The following is a 27317-nucleotide window of genomic DNA, read 5'->3' on the forward strand; positions in this document are numbered from 1 at the left end:
TTTTACCTCATCTTCATAAAATGCCTAGATTTGCAGCTTGCTCACATGAATCCCCTCTGAAGTTTGTAAGATTGTTGCTGGGTTAATGAGGAAGGTCTATTTGTGTTAACTAGTATCTTAAGAACATAAAAACCCTACTGGGTCAAGCCAAAGGTCCATCTTGTCCACTATCCTGTTCTCACAGTGGCCAAACCGATGCCCATGGGAAAGCAGCAAGCAGGACCTGAGTAAAACAGCACATTCCCCACTTGTGATTCCCACCAACTGGTGTTCAGAGACACATTGCCTCTGGCAGTGGAGGCAGGACATAGCCAAGAAGATGGTTTTATTGTTGGTAGCTTATGCATTTGGTTTAACAGTTTTTGTGATGTAAGGCCTTTGGTCCTTAACTTGAAGAGTTTTAGGTATTTGTGGCCTCCAGTGGGATAGGATGTTTTAGACCTGCCCCTTATATGAATGGATATGATTTTAGTTTTCTCTTCTCTTTGGGGGTTTTAAGTATTTAGTTTTAATGTTTATACTATTTTGTAAGTCACTTTTAGCCACTTTTTGTGAGAATAAATACAATAAAAAAGAGTATTGTGGTTGTATCATTTAATATAAATAGTGCCTCCATGTGAGCCCATTAGCAGACTCTGCACACACTTGAACCAATGCCATGAGTGGCTCCTCCTATCTGAACTGGACCTCAGAAGACATCCTTTTTCCAAGGCCAGGTAGTGCTTCCTGGTAATATTCTTTTTAAAAAGCTGTGTGAGAGAGATAATGAATAACACAGAGCTTGAAAAATTGTAAATTTTGCTAGCTTATTAAGTTGGGGGTGGGATCAGACTAAATTATATTTTTAAATTCAGCTGTGCCAGAGTCAAGTCAAATATTTTCCCCCTCCCTGCTGGTTCCCAAGAAGATATTGTTTTCCTTTGCTTTGGCAGCCTGATAAAGAAATAGGCTAAACATTTTCAGATTCTTCCCTGGAAATTTTGTTATTTTAAAATTAATAATTAAGAGGGGTTTTTAATAACTTGGTTGAAGTCATGTTGCTGCCACTCTTCCCAGCAGCTGACCCCTACAAGTCACATTCAGCCAACCAGTCGTATCCTGTGGCCTGCTTGTAGTTGACAAATCTCTCTCCTTTTCCTTTCCTTTCCTTTCCTTTCTTTTCCAAGAAGTGTATTGAACCTGTGGCAGGCCTTAACACATGGCTAGTGGGCTGCATCCTGCTTAATGTGGGCCTGCTTTTGACTCACTTCTTCACTAGGATGGTTTTTGCTGGCAATTGCTCCTGGGATGAGGAGTTCCTCTGGGGGTGCAACCCAACACCTCTCAAGTTAACACTTTCCCCCTTATTTGGGGATGTGTGCATTTCCTGTGTCTTGTAACTCATGATTTCCACTTCCATTTTGCTTTTGTGCTTTTTTGACGTGTCCTTTTTCTTTCTTTCTTGGGGCTGGCTTTGTATAGTCTTTTGCAGGTAAATGACCACATTCCCCTGGGAGAAAATAGTGAGGTTGGGGGAGGGCACATACAGGAGGCTCAAACAGAAAGTAGATGGGGGCAAGAACCAAAAATGGGCAGGAGCTCCCATCTCTCTGTCACCTCTCTCCATCCTTGTCTTTCCCCTTCATTCATCCGCACCTCCCCTTTCACTCAATCTGTCCATCCCTTCACATCCCCCCCCATTTACATTCCTCCACACACCCTCCCTCTTTACATGCATCCTTCCTCTAACTAGGGAGAGAGAATTATCCAGAAATCACAGCACGTCTGACAAGAAACGCCTGCCTGCCTGCCCTTCTCTCCCTTTCTCTCCTTGCTGTGATCCAGTGGGGCAGGAGAGAGGAAGGGCAGGGGATTGCTGGAGGCAAGCAGGCACCACTTCTAGCGTGACAGCTCTGAGATCCGCCCCCCCCCCCCCTTCTGCCCCTACGCTGGCCATCCTAAGAGAAACCTTTTCCATGTTCCATGCTTGCCTGCTTGCATCTCTCTCTCCTTTTCTCCTTGCAGCTGCAGCCTGATCACGGCTGGGGAAACAAGGGAGAAGAGAGTGTGGCAGGAATCGGGCATGGCCATGGGGCTGGAGGCTTGACTACAGAGTGCAGTGACTAGAGTGCCCTGTGGAAAGTTGCTTCAGACTGGCTGGGCTTTTCTGCCCTCGCCCAGGAGGGGCCTGCCTGCCTGCCTACCCGCAGTTGACTCCCTTTCTCTGTCTGTTCTTTAGTTCAATTTGTACTTGTGCTGCTAGAGGACAGGAAGGGCAGAGGAGAGAGAAACAGGGTGGGGGTAGCGCAGGGCCAACCGGAAGCGGCTGGCAGACCTTACGGAAAGGGCCTTTGGGGGCCAGAGCTATGTCACAGGCCACCACAAACCTTTTTCATCAATTAAGGCAGGGTCAGAGCACAGACTGGCTCAGTTGCTATTCAACCCTCACATGGATTTATTTCTTCACTACAGTTAAGCATATGCAAGGCACCTGAAAACCGTGTTTCTTTGAGCAGCTGTGATAAAGTTTTGTTTTGTTTTTAAATCTATAGGTCCTCTTTTGAATTGTGTTTTGAAAGACCTGGGCATTTGTCCTTCTTCATAGCCTTGAGAGCGGAAGGACTCCAGTTGTTACCTTGTCCTCAATCTTTGGCCAGCCTTCTGTATTCGACCACTCCTCCATTTCATTCTGATCTCTCTCTTTCTCTCGTCCCTTTGTCTGTATTATCTCTGTCTCTTTAATGAGAGCCTCTTTGTCTATCTGCTTCAATTAATCTCCTGGTTGGAATTTGGAGAAATGGAGAGAAATGTGCGGCTAGCTTTCCCCCACCAGTGGAGAGAGATGGGTTAAAATCAGGAGAGGAATGTAGGGGGAGAAAGCCAATTAATTCGCATCCTTTCTGATTACCTTCAGTTCTGTAGCTCAGGTACAGCAGGGGACCCTCAGCAAGGCGGAAAGTGCATAATGAAGTGTGTCATAAGGGTAGCAGGAGCCTCTGTCTTCCCCCTCAGACCCTTCTTAATTAGGGCTGTTTCAGTTTTAAAAGCCTGCCCTGAAGTGCAAAAGAAAATCTAATTGTGGAACATGAGAGAGAGAGAGAGAGAGAGAGAGAGAGAGAGAGAGAGAGAGAGAGAATATATATACATACATATTGAACTGAACCTGATGGTGCAGAGGGGTTGTATGCCAGCCAACTGCCAAAGCAACTGCTGTAATTGGTATCTTTGGCCAAACCTACAGATAAATAAATAAATAATGAATACTGAGAATTGAGGCATGGGAAGAGATTTAAGCAGAAAGAGTTTGTTTTCTTGCCTTGGCTTCTAGTATAGTTTTCAACGTTTCTTCTACAAGGAAAAAATGAAGACAATACTATGAGCTACATGATTTAAGGATTACTGGGCCGTCGTCCCCTCGAATCAATGTACGCAGACAGTTTTCAGTTCAGCATCTTCAGGCAGAGTAGACTGTGAGTAAATCAGAACAAAATCCTATGCATGTCTGCACAGGAATTAGCTCTATTAAATTCAGTGGGACTTACTCTTAAGCCCTAAGTCTGAGGTAAATATGGAAGGAGGAAGGTTCAAATGGGATCTATGCTGATTGGATTACAAACTGGGCCTGCAGTTTTTGTATTTGTTTTTTAAAAAAACAAATCATAGGGAGCGTGTGAATTGATCAGAAATGTAAAGAAAGCAGAAAATGTGTTTTCTTCTCTTTTAATTTGTTGTTTAAATGATGAGCTGGAAATGGTTTACTTTTTGTGATGGTTTTCTAAATAATTGGCAAATTAAGCCATGCCAGGTAAGATTTTCAAGTGGTTAGTTGCAACTTGCTAGGTTTAAGTTATAAGGGTGAATACAGATATTGATTTCTTTACAGAGAAATCTCACTATGAAGTGAGACATTTCTGTATATCGCCTCTGTTTTATTCTCCCCCACCCCAGTATAACCTTTATATGCAAAATAGGGGGACAAAATAGGGGTAGTATTTCTTCCAGTGTAAACATAAACAGTACATCCCCCACCCTGTGGTTTTCATGACCTATGTCAATGACTTTCAGAGTTTCTACTAGCAGGGACCCCTTCCCAACAGTGAGTTGTCTGCTGAGAAACCATAGCACATTGCTCTCTAGTCCAGAGCAAATGGTGGCCATGCCTGCTGGGTCTTGTACCTTCTGCATGTGAAATAATAGAGTGATCTAGAGCATATTGACTTGCAGCTATGTATTACAGGGTTTGATCCATAATGGTGAGCATGCTTTCATTGGTAGCTTCACCATTACAAACCTTCTTTTTGAATGGCTCATTATGGGTTTAGAGAAGGGGAGATAATCTGTGGTCCTCCAGATGGTGTTGAACTACAGCTCCCAACATCCCTGATAATTGACTCTGCTACCTGGGAGTCATGGGAATTGGAGTACAATAGCATCTGGAAGGCCACAGGTTCCCTTTGGTGTAGAGGAATCCCAGGCTCCCTGGAACATACTTTGAGAACCCTTCTTCCACACAGAACAGAGTGGGATTGAAGATCAGTGAAGCATCCAGAAAAGTTGAGGTCTTTTTTCTTTTTCTTTAGTTGTGAGTGATGTACAGATGATACACTGATGCTCAGCATCAAGGTCAAAAGCCCCAGGCTGTATCATTTCCAGGCTGCCATCTACAATTTCAGGGTTTTCTTTCTCTCTTTCTCTGGATGGCTGATCCATTAAGCCATTCAATGCACTGTGGTGCCTGCTTTAAAAGGGATGGGGAACATATGGCTCTTCAGATGTTTTTTGACTCGCAGTTTCCATCATCCCCAGTCAACATAGCCAATGGTCAGGAATGATGGAAGCTGTAGTTCAGCAACATCTGGAGGAGCCACCTCTGTTATAGAACTCTATGTAGCTTTTGCCAAACCTAAGCTAGGTAAAGGTCAAGGTACCTCTGACCGTAAGGTCCAGTTGAGACGACTCTGGAGTTGCGCTCTAATCTTGCTCTATAGGCCGAGGGAGCCAGCATTTCTATGCAGACAGCTTCCGGGTCATGTGGCCAGAATGACTAAGCCACTTCTGACGAACCAGAGCAGCACACGGAAACACTGTTTACCTTCCCGCTGGAGCAGTACTTATTTATCTACTTGCACTTGACGTGCTTTCGAACTACTAGGTTGGCAGGAGCTGGGACAGAGCAACGGGAGCTCACCCCATTGCGGGGATTCAAACTGCCGACCTTGCGACCGGCAAGCCCTAGGCTCTGTGGTTTAGACCACAGTGCCACCCACATCCCACCTAAATATGTCTAAGCTAGAGAAGAGCAAAATAGTACCAGTTTGGTATATGATACTTACAGCATCTGACTACATTTTCCACCTTTCTCTTTTCTCTGTCTGTCTGTCTGTCTCTGTACTTCTCAACAGGTTTGGCACAATGACTTGCTATACAGGGCCTTAGCAACGTGGCAAAATTTGGCTGTTTTCAAGCTGCCTCCCCCCTTCCCCCTGCCCCCTTCGCTTCTGGGAGATCTGAGCTGGCTTCCCCTGCCCTGGGCATTCCTTCCCTTCTCCCACTTGCTGCGGAAGGGACAAGTCTACCATGGCTGGGGACAGACTTCCACGCAAAGTGATGGATCCCAAGAAGCTTGCCAGCCTCTTGAGGAATGGGTCCGAAAGCATGCTGGTCATTGACAGCCGCTCCTTTGTGGAGTACAACTCGTGGCATGTCCTCAGCTCCGTCAACATCTGCTGCTCCAAGCTGGTCAAGAGAAGGCTTCAGCAAGACAAAGTATCCATCACAGAGCTCATCCAGCCAGCCTCCAATATCAAGGTACTTAAGCTTGGTGCCTTTGGTCACCCTTCAGTCCTGCTGTGACTCAGTGCTCCTGTGTAGCCTCAAAGGGCAGTTGACATATGAAGCAATGCAATAAATGATCTGCTAATGCTGTTGTATTAAGTTGGGACTTAGGCTACATAGTGGTCCTATTAGAGACCTTTTTATTTACAAATATGCATCAGCCCAGGTTGCAGTTCAAAAGGAAGGCCAGTGCAGAACCAGCAAAGAGGAGCTTTTTAATCCTCTCCCCATTTGCTGTTTTTCTACTGAAAGTTGCCCCAGACCAGATGCTTTTATCCTTATTGGAGAAATATGAGTATGAGTCAGAAAGGGTTAAGAAACTGCTCTCCTCCATTTCCAGTCTTCTGCTTCCATCATGGCTGCATAATTCCCAATTCCATTGTGGTAAAAAACAACCACACACACACAAAATTCATACTCAAAGAGAATACTGGGATTACACAAAATGTGTAGTTCTGCCTTTAAACCAAAACTATTTTGGACATAGTGGGAACCAAATAGAGTTAACACAAGCATAGTATTAACTAACATAGAAGGCTGCACAAACACTGAGAATGCTTTGCAGTTCTGATTGCTACATATATTCATTGGCAATGCAAAAGTGTTTTAAGATTGGTTCCACACAAGCTCTTTTCTCTGAAAGTACCTACTTTTTTTGCTTTGCTGTATAAAAATGAAACCAGAGCGGGGAATAAGAGAAAATATAATTAACCACTCATCATAACAGAAAATTACAATAAGGAACAATGAAGAGAGGCTGTTCAAGGGGTGATTAGAGGGCTGTTCATCATTAATCCCCAGGATACTCAATGGTCAGCAATAAAACAGGCTGAACCTGCAAACAGGAAGTTTTTAATTAACATTGAAAAGAGACCTTTGCTGAATAGGGCTTACTATTAAGTAAACATTGTGAAAGGCTCTTGGCCGTGAAATAGCACATTGCCTGATAATATAGTGCTATTTAAGTGCTATGAGGAAACTCTTTTTAAATTTTGTTTCCAGAGGATCACTAAAAAAACACACCAAACTCACAGCATTAAAAATATTTGTGTGTGGAAGAAACCTCAGAGTGTCTGTAATACAGGCAGTGTTTCCTCTATTCATTCATCGAACCTAGTTCTGTGTCTCTCTGAACTCAGTTGCCTGATGCATAATCTATCCTCAAGAGCCGTGGGTTAGCAGGGATAATCCTTTGAAGTAGGATTTATGTCAATGAAAATAATTGCATGCAGAGTAAATTGTGTGCAGAAGGGAGGAAGGAGCAGCGTTGTGCTCCTGACGAGCCATCATTCTTGATCCTTTTTCCTTACAAAGGGCAGTGAATGACACAGAGGTGGTATAACTCTGCATGCCCATTTGGCACGGTGTGTCTTCTGCTTGCCAATGTTCTGAAGCAGGAGAGGTTAACTACTGGTGCCTCTTCTTTCTAGAACCTTGAGGGCAAGCAATTCAGCCTCATTATCCAAATTGTTGATCAATTCCATCAACCTCCTTTTCCAGAGTCAACCTCTGCTCACATCTACTTTGCCTTTTTACTAACAAGTTTTGTTGTGCTATGCTCCTTGGGGCTGGCATGCAGCCTCCTTCACCTTGGGTGTGAAGGGCATAAGTGCCCAACACTAAGGTTTCCTTCGGATGTAATAGAGCACACCCAGAAGGGAACTGCCTATGTTCCCCATAAGGAACACCTGATTCCACAATCAGGTGTGCAGATAGTACCCTGTGAAATGAGGCATACGTTTCCCACTGAATATCCCCATGTTCATCATAGCCAACCAGCTGTGTGGTCCAGTAGAAGAGCAGAATAGGCTGAAGCAGGCTGTGCAGCTGCACTATGAGATCTAAAAATAGGTGTAAGTGCAAGGCTTTGCCATGCTGCCCTATAGCAAAGGCAAGCTGGGATGCTTATTCATACAGCCGAGGAGGAGACAGGTGAAAGGGTAAAGAAAGGAAATTTTATAAAAATATGTGGTTTTGCTCCACCCAGGGAATTTAATCTCAATGGTGCTTACTCCCAAGGAAGTACAGTGGTATCTCAGGTTAAGTACTTAATTCGTTTCGGAGGTCTGTTCTTAACCTGAAACTGTTCTTAACCTGAAGCACCACTTTAGCTAATGGGGCCTCCTGCTGCTGCCGCGCCGCCGGAGCACGATTTCTGTTCTCATCCTGAAGCAAAGTTCTTAACCCAGGGTACTATTTCTGGGTTAGCAGAGTCTGTAACCTGAAGCGTATGTAACCCGAGGTACCACTGTATACACACTTATGTGACAGCAAATCCCTCTGCATTCAGTAGGCTTTTCTCACAGGTAAGTGTGTATTGTATTGCAGGCTTCTGGTTGCCATCATCTTTTATATCGGTCATGCTTATTTGCCAATGGCATGTAGAAATTAAGCAGGTTAAGCTACACGTCAGGCCGAAGAGCACAGCTAACAGCAACAACAAAGAGAGTCTGGCAACCCTTGTCAGGTATGCCTCGCTCTTTTTGACATGCTGGGTTTTAAATCCTTGCTACCAGCCTTACGAAACAGAAAAGCAAGGAGGCAAGCTTTTAGCTCATGACGTATAGACCTTGTTGTCTCCCACACAGCCTGCTGCCCTTCTTCCGAAGAGCCCAGGTACAGTCTATTCAGTTCAGCAGCCATCCTTTCACAATAGACCCTCCCCTCCGGCTCTCTATTTGTGGGTAGCCCTCAGCAGCTGGATTGCTTTTTAGTGTTTGTTCTTGCTTTCCCTTCCCCCATTTTATTATTTTGTAGCAAAGAATGGTAATTCAAGCGATTAATCAAATGCTAGGCCCAGCTGGAGCCATCTGTGGAGTCCTCATAATCTCCCTCCTCCCCTTGCATGTGTGCACACGGCTCATTGCAATTGGCTAGCAGTGACATCACCCCTGCTTGGATGTGGGGAGCGTGGAGTGTGTGTGTGTGTGTGTGGTGGGGGGGGGGATACTTCTTGCCTCCAGCCTGCTTTACTGACGCTTCAAGGGAACGTTACAGAGAAAGGTTCCTGAATGGCTTTTTAAAGCACTACGAAGAACACCGAATAATATACAGCATTATCTCTTTTTGTTCTTAACTGCTTAGGGAGCTGTAGGGGTGGGGGTGTGTGTGTCTGTCACTGCTGCCGTGCTTAAAAGCTAAACGCAATTCTGAGAGAGCTTCTTGACCTAGAATAACTTGCTAGCTATTCCCAAATACTGTACAGGGAAATTGACTTGCCATCTGGTAACTGTTGCAAGGAGAGCAAGAAATGAGTTAAGGAGCTGCTCTCAAATGAGACAGCTCAGAAGGCATCTGCAGACATACCTGTATTCCATGATTCTGTATTCCATGCAGGTACCACATAAGCATGGGCAGTGTCCTGAGGACCATAGCTCTGCACTTAAACAAAACCCAAACCCCAGCCAAACCTACAACAGGCTTTGAGCTCTTTTGATTACACACGATAGGCTTTCAGTGCGCATGTGACCTGGTCAAAGGTATATGTTGAACTGGATTTTTAGTGATCATTGTAGAAAGGCAGAAAAAAATGGTATGATAAGCCAAAGTTACACACATTTCTTCATTTAGATCCTTCATGCATGTTGAAGAACTGGTCTCTTTGGGAGCCAGATTTTGGGTTACATACGTGTAGAAGTTTGATCTTGCTTTTATTTTTTAGTGGAGGGTGGCCCAAACACCCAGACAATTAGTTGGTGATTGTGGAATGAATGCAAGCTTCTTCTCTCCCTGCTCTCCAAAGGTGAAGAGTTGGAGTAGGGGGCCTGATTTAAACAACACCTCTCCTATACCTCATGCCAGTGCCCTGATCCAGATTGGGCCTCCCAAAGCTGCCATTTATTTTTAAAACTCCATTCACACAATTGCTAACTGTGTGATGGCTATCTCATCTATAGATTTTGGCCCTAAATCTTCTCCCCAGAAATTATTTTTGCCAGTTAAAATTTTTAATTAGATGGTTTAAGAAAAAATAACTTGAGTTGAAAGGCATTTTTTTTAAATTTAGAAATATTTCTGTTTTTGCTTTATGGTTTTCAAATGCTACAGTTTACAGGTTTTGATTTCATATAACTACTAAAATAGCAAATATGAATATCTATAGGGGAAAGAACTGGAGTTAAAATGCAACAACAGTAAAGGAACTTGGGGGAATTTTCATGGTGACTTTCACAGGAACAAAACATTTATTGATTCAAATGATGTAATCAAAAACTTGCACAGGTCTTTTGTATTCATCATGCTAGATTTCTCAATGTAAATAATAGTACTGCATCTGTTGTATTGTTAATCATCATGTGTAGATATGGGTATACAGTGTTTGATTCGTAGATAAATTCTGCAGCCTGAACAAACTATCCCAATCTGACAAATTTGCTTATTTTGCTTATTCTTACATAATTTACTCTGCTTCAGAGACTCTTAGCCCTATCCTTTCTGAATCCTTTTTAAAGCTGTCTGGCAGTCATCATATCATGTGAGAGTGACTTCTACAAAGTAATTATACATCATATGAAAAAAAATTCAATGGAATACCCACCATTGTTTTCAATGGGAGTCAGTCAAGATACCTGAAACCTGCGCCTAAATTCCATTGATTTCAACAAAAGGGCATTAACGAGAAGGTACATTGAAGATGTAAATCATGTAACAGCAGCAGGTTCCTAGCTCTAGGTGTTTGGTGATCTGTTGAAAGTGGGGTGAGCAATTTTGCATGGTTGGGTTTTTTTGTTTTCACAAGATTTGGAGAAGAGGTGACAGCAAAGGAAGAATGCCTTGTGAGATTTTGGGTGCTAGTTAATTGTCTCTCTTGGGAAATGAGGCAATTCCAGGTGGAGATTTCTGCTATAGGATTTGTTTATTTTGTCACATTCCTGCGAAGGCGAATACATTGAGCTATCCATGTATGTTGTTCTTGTAATGAATCTCTGAGGTGGGTTAGGCTGAGAGTGGCAAGACTTACCAAGTGAACTTCATTCTTCAAGAGCTTAAGTAGGGATTTGAACCCAGGTCTCTTTAGTCCACATTAAACACTACTATATACATTACATCTGATTTAGGCACTGTATCCTTCTGTCAAGGACATAGCAACTCTGTCTAAAGGAAAGCAATCCTGGCCCTCTAACAACATATTGTTTGCATATTTGCTCTGAAGTAAGCATCATTGTATTCAATGGGATCTACTGACTTGTATGTCTGCATAGAATTATACAATTAATAAAACATATTATGTAGGACTCGGTATATAAACACACCACATTATTCACAGTAGTATGACCAGTTTTGAATCCCCGTGACGGGGTGAGCTCCTGTTGCTCGGTCCCTCTCCTGCCAACCTAGCAGTTCGAAAGCACATCGAAGTGCAAGTAGATAAATAGGTACCACTCCGGCGGGAAGGTAACTGGCGTTTCCGTGCGCTGCTCTGGTTCGCCAGAAGCGGCTTAGTCATGCTGGCCACATGACCCGGAAGCTGTCTGCATACAAATGCTGGCTCCCTCGGCCTATAGAGCAAGATTAGAGCGCAACTCCAGAGTCGTCTCAACTGGACCTTACGGTCAGGGGTACCTTTACCTTTTTATGGCCAGTTTACTGTCAACTTACAGCCAGTGTTGTGTAGTGGTTAAAATAGGACTTGGGAGACCAGGGTTCAAGTTGCCCCTGGCCATGAAGCTCACTGGGTGACCTTGGGTGAGTCACTGTCTTTCAGCCTAGCCTACCTCACAGGGTTGTTGTGAGGAGAAACTAGGGGAGGATACCATGTATGCCACCTTGAGCCCCTTGGAGTAAAGGTGGGATATAAATGTAAGTGACATAAATAAATAAATTTCACATGCACAGAACAGGATTCCGTGCCAACGTGACCCAAGTTCAGTTGTAAAAAAAAATTGTATTCTGCAGCAGCAATAAATTATGCATATCTAGCAAATTTGCATGCACTGCTTGTTTTCCATGTTCTGCTGCTTCTGGTCATGAGCATAGACTAGGAGCTGTGCAGGATGGCGAAGCTTTGCATAGCTTTGCATAGCTAGAAATGCTATGCAGCTACTCTCTGGCTCTTGATCTTTGGCCACTGTGTGTGAACAGCAGGGTGATGGTGAGGGTATGGCCAGGTTCAGGAGGCCAGCACAGTGGCCAAAGATCAGAAGAGGGGAGCCTGCTCTACACACATAGCCACCCCACCCCCATGATCTAGAACCCTGTGATATCAGGGTTCTAAGTCCACCAGGGAGCCCCCATGCATAGAGTAGGCCCCTTTCCTGAGACCTTACCCTCAGTGCATGGACAGCAGTCGGGGCATTCAGCCAGGATAGGGTGCAGAGTCAGAAGCATGGCCTTGATCTCCTTATGCAGCTGTAATCACGCAAGGGGTAAGTGCCCAAACAGAGCTTATATGTTGTCAAGATGCTTGTAATAAAGGACATTCGTAAATTATAGCTGTAAGCCTTTGGGGTTCTGGGACTAAGGGGCTTTAGTTGTTGTTAGAGGTAAGTTCAGAGGTAGCACAGAGAGAGAGAGAGAGAGAGAGAGAGAGAGAGAGAGAGAGAGAGAGAAGCAAATCCCTTTCAGGATGTTGATTATTGCACCCTTATCTTCTCAGTTGCTCATGTAACAACTGCATGAAATACAACTAGTTCTTCTTTAGCTTTTTTTAAAAAAACAAACAAACAAACAAACAAACCAATATTAATTGAACATGTGTTTGCTGTCCTTGTGGTCAGAGAGGAAAAACTTGGGAGGACTGCCAGTCCATTCATGAAGTTGCAACCTCTCCCTTTAACTTGCAGCCACTGAGTCAGTCCCTTGTGTGGCTTCTGGTGGGTCGACGGGAGCCTCCTTAAGCTTAGTTCAGGTAGTATTGAGTGAAGCATTGAGTCAGAAGAATCTGAGAGCAGGGCAGATCCCTACTACATGCCTCGATCACTCGCCTGCAACCCAGGGTCACTATTTTGGGGACAGTAAAAAACCCCAAACCAATTACATTTAAATTGTGAGTTTTGGCCTTCTTTTGTAACCGGTGATGCTTCTTCAAATTCTCCTGAGATGAGAATGGACACGTGGAGGGCAGCAGTGTTGTGAATTACCCTCATGTTATTATGTGGGGTCTTTTTGTTTCTAATGGGGGAGGGGGCAGGGGGTGAGTGGAGCTGCTGCTGAGTAGCAGATGGCAGGAAGGGTGACATCATAGGCACAATTGTCCTGCCCCATTATTCTTCCTGACAAGCTCCTGCCCTCCTTTTTGGTTTCCTGCTGACAGAATTTGAAATTGTGTGTGTGTGTGTGCTGGGAGGCAGCCAGAGGTCCTCCCAAATTCCTCCCTTTTGGGTAAATTATGTTTATCTAGTACTAGTAGTATTTTATTATTGCTTCTAAAACAGTCAGGTACTGACCATAAAGACAGGCCCTCCTCCCAATTTGCAACTGTAGGGAATGGAAAGAGTAAGAGGAGATCAGTATGGCCTATATAATTTGGGTTGGTATGTGAGACAGGAAGGTTATGTTTTTACACATGCGCACAGGCCAGACGTGGACATGCTTTCCCAGGATCAGGTTCCTGTGAGTTCATTGTGACTTACTAGAGATTTAGGATTGCAGCCTTGGACTTGTCAGCTCCAGGCTCTACAAGGTCTCCTGTTTCTTTATGGTTTAAGAGAAGGAAGATAATGTGCTGTGTGTTGTCCCACCTCCCGGCAATTGTCATTCCAGTAATGTGATGGGGAAAATGCATTGGGAAAATATGCCCTTCCCTGTAGCCAAGGCTGGCATCAAGACTCTGCAATCCATTGCTCATTCCAAGGCCTCTGCAGTGTGCCTGGCACTAGCCTCTGGCCCTGGTATTGCCCCTCCTTGCTATGGCTAACTTTTCACCTTCCCTCTCTGAATGAGCAGGTTGGGACAGGATTAGGAGCAGCATCCTCTGCCTACCTCACCCTCTGGACCAATATGCAGGTTGAGCCCACAGAAGGAGGGCAAGTGAATGGGGCATTCACTTCTTCTTTGGTGATCACTCGTAGCCAAGTAAGATTTTAAGAGGAGGTTTTAAGAGGAGGTGGTCCCATTCAAGCAGATGGCTTGCTAAGGCCATTTTGCCCAACGACCCCTCCATACACACAGTAACAATACAGGAGACTTCTCTAGTTTTGAATGTCACTCTTAGTCTGTGTCCCTTGCTACTGGGTTGGCAAATTTGCATGATCACATGTGTGGGTTCCTTCATTAGCAACACTAAAGGGGGGGTAGGATCCTTTTATTGTAGCAAACCAGTTTATACTTAGGGATTGATTTGTTACTCTGCAGCTTGAAACACGCTTGATGTGGAAGGTGATTTCCATGGCATTTATATTTTCATGCAAATGTGCTTAGGATCGCAACCTTTTGAATGAGGAAGAATCAACATTGCTGCAGTTAAGCTTGATTATTTGATTGCAGGTTTTGCTTTGATGCTACGGGCTCATTCAGCCAATGATGCAGCATTGTATAACCCAGGTATAAGTTTGTTTAGAAGCTCATCCCTTTTCCATGCCTCTTCTGTCATTCTCACAAGTCAGGATGAGGTAGTAGGTGATGAAGCCTGAGCTGGAGACAAGGTAGAAGGCTTTGGTTATGACAAGTGGAAACTGCATAGGGTCTGGTCAGGGAAGCATTCTGGGGGCAAAGAAATGAAGAAATGGTTTGGGAACCCTGTGCAAGCAGGCACTAACAGTTGAGGCTTTTAAACATAGATCCATGTCAGCCGTCACTCAACACTTTTATAGTTGAAGGAAACGCAATCCCGTTTAGCCAAAATGTATTTGAAACATCCACACCCCTTCCCGCTATTCCCCAGTTCTGAACTCAGTCCAGGCAATACCATGTTTACTCGATGTGGCTTGCTTCTGTGCTGCCAGTGCTTGTCTGGGATTTCTATTGCCTGAAACCTTATAACTTTAATAAGATATAAACCGTGTCGCATCCATCTGCCGTTGCTCAGCAACCCGTCAGTAATGCCCAAAACAAAGCTCCCCATGTGGAAGGAACACTAAATCCTACTGTGGGATAATTCTGCTTCCAAAGCTGTTGTTTCCTTCGCTGCTAACAGCCCTGTCCTGGTAGCGAATCCTCCCACCTGTGGCAGCAGTGCACACTGCGCATGAGTGACTCTCCTGTCACCTTTGCCCCTGTGGCCAGGGCTGGAGGGATTACTGTGCTTGCCATGCTAGATGTGCTTAGGTTATGTCACAAGAATAAATGTCTGCTGTTATTTTTAAAAATCGCAGGGCACTTGTATTCACATCCTGCATTAAATTTTCCAATACAAGCCAGGAAATACACTGTTGTTGTTCTTTGTTTGTTTGTTTTTTAAGTCAGAAAGGCCAATGAAGTGTATCCTTTGGTGCTTCTCAGCTAGATCAATAACTCAATTTCTCAGTATTCCTCTCAGGTGCAAAATGATCGTTGCAACACTGCATGTCACATGCATTTTCTTAGCAGGTTATTCATGCTGAAGCTTTGGAATTGGTGTTAATGTGCGTGTTGCAGGGGAAATTAAAACAGGAATGGGCCACTCAGTATCTTTTGGATTCTGATCACAGGGTTTCGGAATATGTACTAGGGAAAATGGCAGGCAGTGAGTATAAAAGATGTGGCATGAGTATATATGTGTGAGGGTGCAGGTGAAGGCAGGATCAGCCAAAGAACCAGGCTCACTTCTTCTGAGAACCTCTCCATTAGAGCATAAAAATGGGAATTCTCCCCCTCTCCTTTTCCAGCCGTAATGTCCCACAGTCCTTCTGCTGCTTAACTCCCACCCCTCTTGAGTTTCAGATACTACAGACAAAACCAAATATCCATTTCCACTGGAAATATTTAGTGAGGCATGACATGCTTGGCATTTATTTATGCTACTCTCTTATAGTGGTTTGTTTTGACAGTCATAATTGAGGGCTAAATTAGCATCAATAGCATCCCTCAAGTTTCATGCTGGCAGCCAGACACGAGTCAATCAGCAAGGGATGTGTTGAAAGTTGCCAGGCAACTACACATGGTTAAACAGGTCCAGTGAACTCAAAACAACTTGGAATATAATCTGTTTTCTCTGTGGATTTGCAAGTTGGTTTTGCACACTCTTCTATGTCCAGAGGAAGGTGCGTGGGATGTAGCTTTTTGTTCATCTTGTTTCGGCTTGCATGAGCTTCTCAAGTGGCTAACATAGAATCATAGACTTGGAAGGTTCCCCAAGGGCCATCTAGTTCAACCCCCTGCAATGCAGGAATCTCAACTAGATTGTACATGACAGATGGCCATCCAACCTCTGCTTTGAAACCTCCAAGGAAGGAGACTGCAATTAAACAAAAATCTGGTGTGACCTCTAGGGATTCCTCCCCTAGCTTTTTGAGGACACAGTCTTTTGTTCCCCACCCCAGATTTGTTAGTATAAAGGGAGAAATGTGAGAGATTGGTGTGGCATAAAAAGGGTCAGCCATAAGGGCTCCATAGGCTGCATCTGACTGTGTTAAACCAGACCTAGTGATATTAATGGATCTAATATAGCCATGTCCATCCATTGAGTGGGCATCCTTGTAGTACTCTCACAAAAGTGGTCTCATATAGGGATGGGTGGTACGGTTCCCATGGCAATTGCACACCTGACATGCACTGCATGGCTGGACTCTTTCTGCCATCTGGGCTAGTGGTAGTCTGCATGGGCACTGACATGCCAGACACTTGAAAACCAGTTGTGCACAGAAGCAGCATTAGCTTCTACCCACAGATAGGTTTTCTTATTTTCATGCATCTAATTAACTAGGCTAGTGCAAAGGAATTTGAAGGTAAAAAGGAAGTGAAAGGAAATTTGGAGTTATTAGCATTACAGCAAGCCCTAAAAGCTGCAGTCAGAAGTCTCTCCCATCCTGATCCAGAGATGCCAGAAATAGAGCCAAGAAACTTCTGCAAATAAACTAGATGCTCTATCATTGAGCCATGACACTTCTCCGCATTGTGACTGTATGTTTCCCCACCTTTTTTTGCTAATAGCAGCTCTGGAAAGGGTTAGGATAGAAGCTGTGGGGATGGGGGAGAGAAAGGGTTAGGGGACCCCCCCCCCCTGCTTTGCACACAAGTTCTACGGTTTTATAAAAAGAAATTTACTGATGCAATCACCAATTGGCTTCATGTCTATTTGAGTGCATAGGCTTGTGCCAGAGATTTAGTAACTCCCTCTCCTCAGGGCCTGAGTTAGGAATCTGAAACAAAGAATTCTCAGAGTTCTCAGCAAACTACAATTCCCAGCATTCTTTAGGAGAAGGTATGTGCTTTTGGTTTTGTTACCAGGGCATGTATGCTATCCACTGCTCTTCCTCGGTCTGATACACTGAACAGCGGGATGGCTGCATATGAAAGCGAACTTGATTTTAAGTGTCTTTCAAAGCTGACCAAACACATACTCAGAGACTATCTGGAATGTAATGGAAAGAGCTGTTTAGTCCTTTCCCCCATTTGGCTAGCGCCCTCTCTCTTTCTATCCGTCCGTCTGTCTGTCTGTCTCTCTGGCTTTGCTTCACCACAGCTGCTGTTCTCTGACAGCAGAATGATAGATGTGCTTTGCGCCAGAGGGAGGAAGGCCGCCAGCTCAGAAGGCCGGCGTATGCCACCCATCAGCCTATTCAGTGGATGCACTGAGCCATGGCACTGTGAGGATTTTATCGGCCTTTAATGCATTAACCTTTCATTAGGCACGGCAGCCCCTGACTGTGCCTCGCACTCTCCGCCTCTGCTCCTGCCATGGCCTAGGTACGCCACGGAGGCTTGTCATCGGAGGGAAACCCCTTTTGTCCCTACTCAGGGATCAAATGATACATTCTCGCAAACCCGCTGAACCTCACGCCTTCTTTTCTGCACATGCACAAAGTTCCAGACTTGGGTCTGCTTCCTTGTGCTGGTGTAGAGAAAATCGTTTACCTTCCCACCGCAGCTCCCTCGGCCTGCAACAAGATGAGTGCCACACCCCATAGACGCCTTTGAATGGACTTAACTTTTTTTTTTTTTTTACTTAGAGAAAATTGTGCTAGAGAAATCGTCCTCCGACATTCTTCTCTGCTCTAATCTGCATGCACCCCCACCCCCACATGGCATTTTGTGCCATGGAGAAATCCTGTTAGAATCTGAGAGAATACAACTGATTGCAGGCCAGATGGCAAAGAACAGCTTATTCTGATTCTGGGAATGGGAGTAGATGTGTTTCCTGCAGCCTTTGCTAACCTAGTGCCCTCCAGATGTTTTGTACTGTGACTCCCAGCCAGCACGGCCATTGGGAGTTGCAGTCAAAACACCTGGACGGAACCAGGTTGGCAAAGGCTGCCTTAGGAGGTGTGTGCTTTCTGCCCTTGTTCTGAAAGGGGGCTTAGCTTAGCTGATGAAGGCTGAGGTCTAACCCTAGCCCCCTTTTAAGGGCACTCACAAACACTTGATTCCCCCTGCTTCCTGACAACTCCCACCCAATTCATCAGAAACGATACCACTGCTATTGGGGTGGATGGTTAGGAAATGGGTGGTACAGGATGGAAGTATGAAAATGTGGGGTGAAGAGAAAGAGTACGCATTTCCACCCTGGTTGTCCAGCTTTAATTTCTGTGTTTGGGTGGGTGGAGTTAGCATAGTGGCTTTGACCCCCCCCCCAAAAAAAACCCCACTGTCGAGAGGAAGCCTCTTTTCATGCTTTGTCTGAAACATATGCAATGGGACTTTGCACGCCTTCTTTGCAGAGAGAGAAGTGTGAGCTCCACACAGATCTGTAATTACTGTATCTCCCCACAGATGCAGTGTGCAGATTCCCACTTCACACCTTCGCAGGAAGTGTGAAAGAAAGTGTGGGTCATTTGTACTTCATCTGCTCCTGCTTATTGCTAACATCTGTAGTAGTCCTCAGCCTTGTGGTGGCGGTTGTGTTCTTCATAGCGGATGTATCCCTGCCCATAATTAGTTCCCTGTCCTCATCTATCAAATGACTCCTATTCCTTTAAAAAACAAAACAAAACAAAACAACCTCTGCTTTTTCTTCCTTCCCTGAAATTTCCTCCAGAGCACGTATATGACACCACTTCTCCAGATCACTCCTCTTCTTCTGTGAGGCTGCTGGCTTAGCCCAGCTTCCTCCAACCTTCAAAGTACCCATTAGCCATTAGTCCTTGTCTCGTTTGGAAACCAGTAACCGAAATGAATGCTGTGAGCTGCCTCCATTTTCTTACCCTCCTTTTTTGTCTCCTCTGTTGTCAAATTTTGGTTTATAAGCTTCTTAGCAGGGATCTGACTTTCATTTTGCAAAGCAGCGCACACATTTTAGTGTTGCTTTGTAAATAATCGCTGAATGCATGGGATGCTAATAGCACAGAGACAGGGGTGGTTGATGACAAATTGGCTGAGTTAGTACTTCTGCTATAAACATCCATTATCATTTGTGTTATTTGTTCTGCGAAGGTGCTGAGAGGACCTCTTCTCCCTCTCCTGGCCTCCACAAACTTCAGATAACTGAGCACTGCACTGTACTGTACAGTTCCTGAATACAATTTGTGCATTTTCGGAGCTGTGTTACCTGCTACGTTCTGGCATGGCTTGACCACCCTTTGCTAGCATAGGTGGATAACAGAGTTTCTGTATTTTACATATGCCAGAATAATAAACTCTGTTAACTCTTTCTGCAACCACTAACAACAGCTTTCTCACACGAGTCCTGCTCTCTCCTGCTTTCCTTCAAAGCATTTATAAATGAAGAGAGATCATACAAAGGAGTGGGGCAAACCATTGTCCCCCTGGGTGGGGACAGTAAAGAGATCCACTCAGTTTTCTTTGTTTTGAAAGCTGTAGCAATTTAACATTTATGGGTTATGGAATAATGTTTGTCTTCTTGTGGCACTTCTCTTGCAGGTAGAAGCAGAAGACCACCAAGATGTGGTGGTCTATGACCAGAGCACACGGGATGCCAATGGACTGGCGTCTGACAGTTTTCTCTCCATCCTCCTAGGCAAGCTGGACAGCTGCTTCCACAATGTCTCCATCCTCACAGGTAGGAATTGGTGGCAGCCATAGTGAAAGGCCAAGATTTTGCCTGTTAAGTGTATGGGAAAGAAGCACTTCAGAGGACAAAGAGCGGCGGTAGAAAGCCACAGACTACTCTGTCTTGCCGTTTAGTGTTCTTTCCATGTGATTTATGTTGGACACAAGCCCCAGATGTGATGTTTGCTGTAACTAATAGAGCTGCATTGGTGGACCGAGGGTCGAATAGCTTCCCCCTCCATCTTTTGTGTCACTCCTGAATTTAATTGCACAGCTACGAAGAAGGGAACTTTACCAAGGGGTTGGATGATGTGTCATGGCATCAAGATGGATGCTAGAGTGTGAGAGAGGAATCAATGGTAAGCCTTTAATGCAATACCTTTCTAGGTCTCGAGTACCTTGTGGCCTAAATAGCAACCTGTATTCCTGAAAGTGCTTTACTGCAGCCACGTCACAGTTTTGTTTTGTTTTTGTTTTGTAAACCCTCCTCTTCGGGAACAGTAACATTATCTGAAGTGGAATGTGCATGCTGATATAATTTTGGGAAGGGAGCTTGTGACCCTAAATGTTGCTGGACTATAAATCCCACCATTGGCCATGCTGGCTGAGGCCTTAAATGGCTCAGGACCACAATATCTCAAGGACCGCCTCTTTCCACATGAACCTACCCGGTCGCTGAGATCATCTTCTGAGGCCCTTCTTCATGTGCCTCTTCCTTGAGAGGTCCAGAGGGTGGCAACATGAGAACAGGCCTTCTCTGCAGTGGCTTCCCATTTGTGGAATGCTGTCCCAGGGAGGCTCGCCTGGCGCCTTCATTATACACCTTTAAGTGCCAGGCAAAAACATTCTTTTTTAACCAGGCCTTTGGTTGATTTGATTTATATCCTATGCCCTTTTGAAATGTGTTTTTTTGGGGGGGGGCTATTGGGTTGTTGTTTTTATTTTTATTAGGTATTTTGTGGTTTTATATCTTGATTTTATTCTGTGAATTGCCCTGAGACCCCAGGGTATAGGGTGGTATATAAATTCTAATAATAATAATAATAATAATAATAATAATAATAATAATAATAATAATATATAATGGGATTCAGTCCAACAACATCTCCAGGACCACATTCTTCCCACTCCTATGATACTAGATACCTTGACTGCCTTGAGCAGGGATTCAGCTAGGATTCAGGAACTTTCAGACCCATGAAAGGGACTTTAAAGTGACCATCCTGCCTGATGCCTGGTGCGGGTGCCTGATGATGCCACTGAGCTTAAAGTATCAGATCGAGAAAATAGACTGTGTTCCTACAAAACTCAAGCACTCATATGATTGTACCTTCTAGGGCTTCTTTGCCATATACCTTTATTCCCAAGTTCTAGTTGCCTTGCTTAACTCTGTTAAGCTATTGTGTGAGAGCAAGATTCATGGACTTCTCATTTGCCCTCTTATATTGGACAGGAATTGATGTTAAATATGGATATGTGTTGTGGACTCAGTTAGGGACTCTAAGGATACGGCTTGTTCCATATATTAAGATTATCTTGTGATTTTTATTCAGTTGCTAATTGTTATGATGACCCTTTGGGGTTTTGTAATCTGTTCCTCTACTTAGAGATGTAACGTATCCAGGAATATAAAAGCCTAGAGAGAAAAATGTTTTTGGAGGTGAGGGGAATGGAAATTGAGGGAGGGGGAAATAATGGAAATATACAGCATTTTTATCCAACCAAACTTAAGTTAGGAACGTGAAATCCATTATGTATAATGTAGGTAGCGGGGAAAAGTGTGGTGTTTGGCATTTTTATGGAATGTGAAAATATAAGTTCTTAATTTTAATTCAAGCAATAAATAGAAATATTCTGCTTCTGTGAGCTTTTACACCCTAATGTGCCTGAAGAATTGTCTGCTACAAAATGTTGCAATGGGAGCGATGTAAATAGCTTTACAGGGGTATAAGTCAAAGGCATAAGCACGTAGGCCCATCAATGGCTAGTAGTCATGGTGGCTAGATAGAACCTCGCATGTTCAGATGTAGTGCACCTTTGAATATTGGGGAACACCATTGGAAGAGAAGGCTGCCTGATTTTGGCCACGGACTGGTTGAATAATATGTTCTGAAGGAAGCAGGAGTAACTATAGACACCTATTCCACTGGCATGTTCCACTTAGCATGGAAAAGTTCTGTATGCTGTGCTGGGGGTGGGCAGAAGGATTGCTGCATCAATGCTCCACAAATCCCATTTTGCCCAGTAGAGGGGAGTGTTGCACATCTGCAGGAATCAGCCTGAGCCAGTCTGTGGCAGCGAGCCCAGGCTTACTGAACATGAGCGCATTGTCGTGCCACTGCAAAGCTTTCTTCTTTCTGTGCCTTTCCCTCTTACCTGTGCCATAACTGCTGGCATAGATCTTGCATCTTGGCTCTTGTTTGGCATCATTTCCATGAAACTAGTAACCAACAGGGTTTGCAGAACTGGACAATCAAAGTAGAAAAGTAGGTAGGATTTCAGGGAGTCAACAAATCTTCCCCGCTAACCTTGTGAGTATTTACAGAGTGAATGAATGAGCAGGGCTCTTTTCCAGAACACTTAAAAAAAATAATCAATGGATTCATTCGGAAAGAGGAAAAGGAGGGTGGTGGCGGGGGGTTTGTTGCAATGAATCAGGGTCCCTGAGGGACTCTTATCCCAAACCACAGCCCATATGGTAAAGTGGCTAAGTAAGCATGATATTCTAATTATAGCTTTCTGCAGAGTGCTTACAGTTACAGTGCTAGTGAGCTCCAAAGGAAAGGCATGTGAATGAATGAAATCTCCCAAGTGGACAAAGAAAGGAAAAGGCAGATGAAGATTAAACCCACTTATTCATTCCATAACTCTGGGAGCCAGATCTACTGCTTATATTGTTACCTAGCACTCTGGGCCAAGCGACACATGGCATTTTGAGTGCAACCCTTATTTTTTCCAAAGACTGCCGTCCTGCCCCCTCCCCCCACCACAATATGGGTTCAGATCCTAGCATAGGAATTAGGGAGCTTTAACACATGCAGCTTCCAATATCAAGAATAAAATTTTCATCCCTCCTGTGCAAATTGTAGAAGAAAAACTTGTGGTGCTCAGAATCCCTTTGAAAATAACAGGCAAAACATCTGTTCTCCCCCCAAAGAAATAAAACACAGATAAGGAAATCAAGCAATCAACACCCTCCAAAACAGAAAGCACCCACAGCAACTATCCAAAGAGGCCCCCCAATCTCAGTTTTAAAATCGTTAAATTTGGGAGGAACAGGGAACCCTGGCAGATGCCAAAGGGGCTGTCTGAGAGTGCCACATGCCTTGATACACAGGGTGCCGAAATAGACACCCCAGGACTAAAGTCCTTTCTCCGTTCAGCTAACTTTTCCACATTTATGTCTGGCATTAAAGTCAAGCAAATTAGTTACAATATAGCACGTGAAATGTTTCTGTTTTAGCCCTTGCATTATAATGTGTACTGCCACCATAGATTGAACAGAGCTGCTGTTTATATTGCTTTGTTTATATAGTTTGTTTATCCAGAAATGTCACTTGTAGTACCAGGTTTGTGCCATGATGGTTGTTTTGTGAAATGTTGCATTTATCTGGATGCCTTGAATGCATAACTGCTTTAAGTGGCGTACACATTTGATGATGGTGATGATGATGATAATGATAATGTCACAGGTGCAGAGAGGGGGTAGAATTTCTTTAGATGTGGGATCACAGGAACAAGCATGTGATGCAAGGAGAATCGCTTGGAAGCAATGTGAATAAAAATCTCAGAAATACAGTCAGGGTGTCTTCACTGCAGGATTTTAGTCCGTTCCCAAGCGTATATTTGATCTCTGGAGAATAGTTCTTACCATGAGCTTGCTGTATGCTATTGACAAGTTGAATAATCTTTTGTCCAACACCTATAAAATGGAGAATGCAAATGTCAGTGTCTTATCTGTTGGTGCCGGAGTCCTTCTGGGCAGAGACTGTTGCTCAGCAACAAACAGCATTTGGCATAGCAGAGCTCTGATGTTATATTGGCTAAAGATGCTTACACTCGCTACAGTATATAGCCGTAAAATAATCGCTAGCTTAGGAAGATAGTATCTGTAATGATGGCTTTAGAGTCTGCTGCCCATGCCCTGCACTGCCTTAGGTTTGATTGTTACAGAACACAAGCAGTGGGGAGAGGAGGAAGGTGGTGATTCAGCCAAGTGTATTTGCTGTGCTCTGAACAATTTTCACATGACAGCAATTCCCCATGGAAGGAGAACGGATGTAGGCAAGGCAGACTGTGTGCCACGGTTGCAAGGTCACTGTGGTATAAATCAAGGACAAGCAGCCCCTGCACAAATTACATAATTCTGGGTCTTCCGTGAGCACATCCAGAGTATTTGTAATTTACCCTGAACTCCCAGAAATCCCTTCTGCTTTCCTGGGAGTAGAGTCTGTAAAACAGCTCACTGGTCATACATTTCAGTACAGTGGTACCTCGGGTTAAGTACTTAATTCGTTCTTGAGGTCTGTTCTTAACCTGAAACTGTTCTTAATCTGAAGCACCACTTTAGCTAATGGGGCCTCCTGCTGCTGCCGCCGCGCCGCCGGAGCCCGGTTTCTGTTCTTATCCTGAAGCAAAGTTCTTAACCTGAAGCACTATTTCTGGCTTAGTGGAGTGTGTAACCTGAAGCATATGTAACTTGAAGCGTATGTAACCTGAGGTACTACTGTATCTCCTAGGCACAACTACAAATAAAGAGCAGCCTTTTTACCCTGGAGTCTTGCTGCCCAAGTTGTAGCTGTTTATTTCCAATCAGTATGTGAACTTCATCCTCTCTCGTGTCCCTGCAGTCCCTGACCATGTTTGCCTTCCCTCTCTGCCCATTCTCACTCCCAGTATGTTTAGGAATACAGGAAGCTGCCTTATGTAGCGTCTGTCCAGTTCAGTTTTGTGTACACTGACTGGCCAAACCGTGGCTTATCACAAGCATATGGGTTCCTGGACAGAAGACTGTAGCCAGAGCACTCTTCCCCCAGCCTCCTTGTACTGTTTGACTGAGTTTGTTGACCAAGCCACAAGCAGTAACCCAGGTTTGTTCTTGGGTTTACATCTTGTTGTTTGTCTGGATGAGACAAACTGAGGGAGGAGCGCAGTGGCCAGGATCTCTATGGCAGCTTGCGGGTTCATGGTAAGCCATGGTTTGGCTTAGTTTAATGTGCAAACCAACTCACTATCACATTCCCCCTGTAGGTGTGGACAGGCAGGAGGCCTGCAGGATCATTTAATTTTTACTCAACCCCTGAGGTCCTCCAGCCAGAGCAAGCTGCAAAATAGTGGCTTAAGGGAACAGAGACAAATGCAAAATGATGGCTTGGGGACAAAGCCAGTTACTTGCATATAAAATTAGCTTACCTACATCTGAGTTATTACTGAGACAGGATTCTAACAACCCAGTTTAACAGCAGAAGATAGGCAGTTTTGCTATTAACACTGTTAAACATTTGAGAGTCAGAAACCTTTGACAATCTAACTGAAAATATGCCAGGAGATCCTGATCTAATTCCATCCACCTGACCCCAGTGTAAGGGATTGGATGTTGGGCTTGGATTTGGGATTAACAGGTTCAATGCTTAATCAAGCACACGGCAGAATTATGAGGATAAAATGAGCTGCCTTGAGCTCCTTAGAGAATAAGCATGATAAAAAACCTCATTTTTAAACTAAAAAATCAGTATAAGTGTCTTGTAAATGTTCTCTCAGCGTTCTCCAATACAATCCTTTGTGTATTTTGCAGAACCTTTGCCATTGAAGAAAAAATGGCTTATCAGACTCCATATACGTTTCTGTTTCACATTCACATATCCCAACTTGCACATATATTCGGTTTCTCAGGCGTGTGCATGCACACCCACCCCATTACATTCAGGGAGGGGAGTGAGCCCGTTCCCAGAAGTTGCTGGTAATTTCCTTCCTGAGGTTTTGGCAAAGATTCTTATGTGTGTTTTTGCTGTGGCGTCATGAACTGCATGCCCTGGCGCCTGCCAATTCACTAATGTCAAACACAGACCACTAATGTGCTGGGTGGAGGAGAGGAACTGAAATGTAGAACACTGGGTCACGGCTGCTGAGTTTTATGTGGAAAGCATGACTCAAAATAAGAAAAAGGCTGCTGAAAACTTAAAAGAGGAAGGCAGAGCAGATTTCTAACACACACACACACAAAATTTCCTCTTTGGTCTAATGTACAGGCTATTAATTTAGACTAAATGGTTCAGTGCCTGGGTGGTCTGAAGCTTACTTTGGTGTCAATTTCCAAAGGTATACCTGCCCAAACATGCAAACATCTATTTTAAGATATAACATTGTAACATACATCCATGACTACCAGGAAAGGTTCATATTCTTCACATTTGTTTCTTTACAGAAGTTTTCCTGTGCAAATGTATTGTTTTTCTGTGGTCCTGTTTTCTAACATTTTATGTTTCAAGAGAGTGAGCATGTCTTACGTTGAGAAGTGGATATAAGGGGAATATTTCATAGAATCTGTTGAAACTGTAATGGATTCAGTTATTAAAATTTCAATTGAACAGCCATTAAATGCTACAATTGGCATACATAGGGGTAATCCATGAGTAGGCAAACTAAGGCCCAGGGGCTGGATCCGGCCCAATCGCCTTCTAAATCTGGCCTGCAGACGGTCCGGGAATCAGCGTGTTTTTACATGAGTAGAATGTGTGCTTTTATTTAAAATGCATCTCTCTGTTATTTGGAATTCATTCTTCCCCCCCCCAAAAAAATATATATATATACCAATCCGTAGGCATGCCACCCGTAGGCATTCCCTCCATAACACGCACAGATATTTCCCCTTACTTTTTAGGAGGAAAAAAGTGAGTGTTATGGTGCAAAAAATACGGTAGATATATAGATATAGATATAGATATAGATATAGATATAGATATAGATATAGATATAGATATAGATATAGATATAGATATAGATATAGATATAGATATAGATATATAGTCAGGCCCCCCACAAGGTCTGAGGGACAGTGGACCTGCCCCCTGCCGAAAAAGTTTGCTTATCCCTGGGGTAATCCATCACCTCCTCCAGGTGTTTTCCTCTTATGTAATCAGGGTTCCAGATGACAGGGAGAGCCCACATGCATTTGGCAGGCTTGCTGGTTGCAGACATTTTCCTGGTGAATGGGTGTTGTCCCAGTGCAAGGATGTGTGGTCTGCTGGTGTGGCCCTGTTCTCCCTCTCAAGTAATTTAATTACATGAGCAGGGACACAGGAAGGGGGCTTACTTCTCTGGTATGAGAAATGTGGGAGGATTGTAGAAAACTTCACAGTGAGGGAAGTGACATCCAGTACCTGCACTTACACCCAAGTAATCATGCATAGGATTGTTCTGAAAGCACCCACAATTCATTGGCCCACCAAATTCAGTGGGACTTATAGGAAACCTGTTTAGAC

At 44.1% G+C, this 27317-nt stretch overlaps 1 protein-coding gene across 2 annotated transcripts in view; it reads left to right on the forward strand.

The window, feature by feature from the left end:
- DUSP8 (dual specificity phosphatase 8) overlaps nt 1-27317 on the forward strand; it is an 85599-nt gene that overhangs the window by 13718 nt on the left and 44564 nt on the right. The window contains exons 2-3 of one of the 2 annotated variants that reach the window (XM_083470884.1): nt 5382-5787; nt 19708-19846. In XM_083470884.1, the coding sequence (XP_083327010.1) occupies nt 5557-5787; nt 19708-19846 (370 nt within the window). In that variant the 5' untranslated portion in view covers nt 5382-5556. Of the gene's footprint in view, nt 1-5239; nt 5788-19707; nt 19847-27317 lie in introns of those variants that run through there. The other variant, XM_083470885.1, reaches the window with a different exon arrangement.

This window comes from Podarcis liolepis, assembly GCF_965112155.1.
Source record: "Podarcis liolepis genome assembly, chromosome: 1".
Lineage (NCBI taxonomy): Eukaryota > Metazoa > Chordata > Lepidosauria > Squamata > Lacertidae > Podarcis > Podarcis liolepis.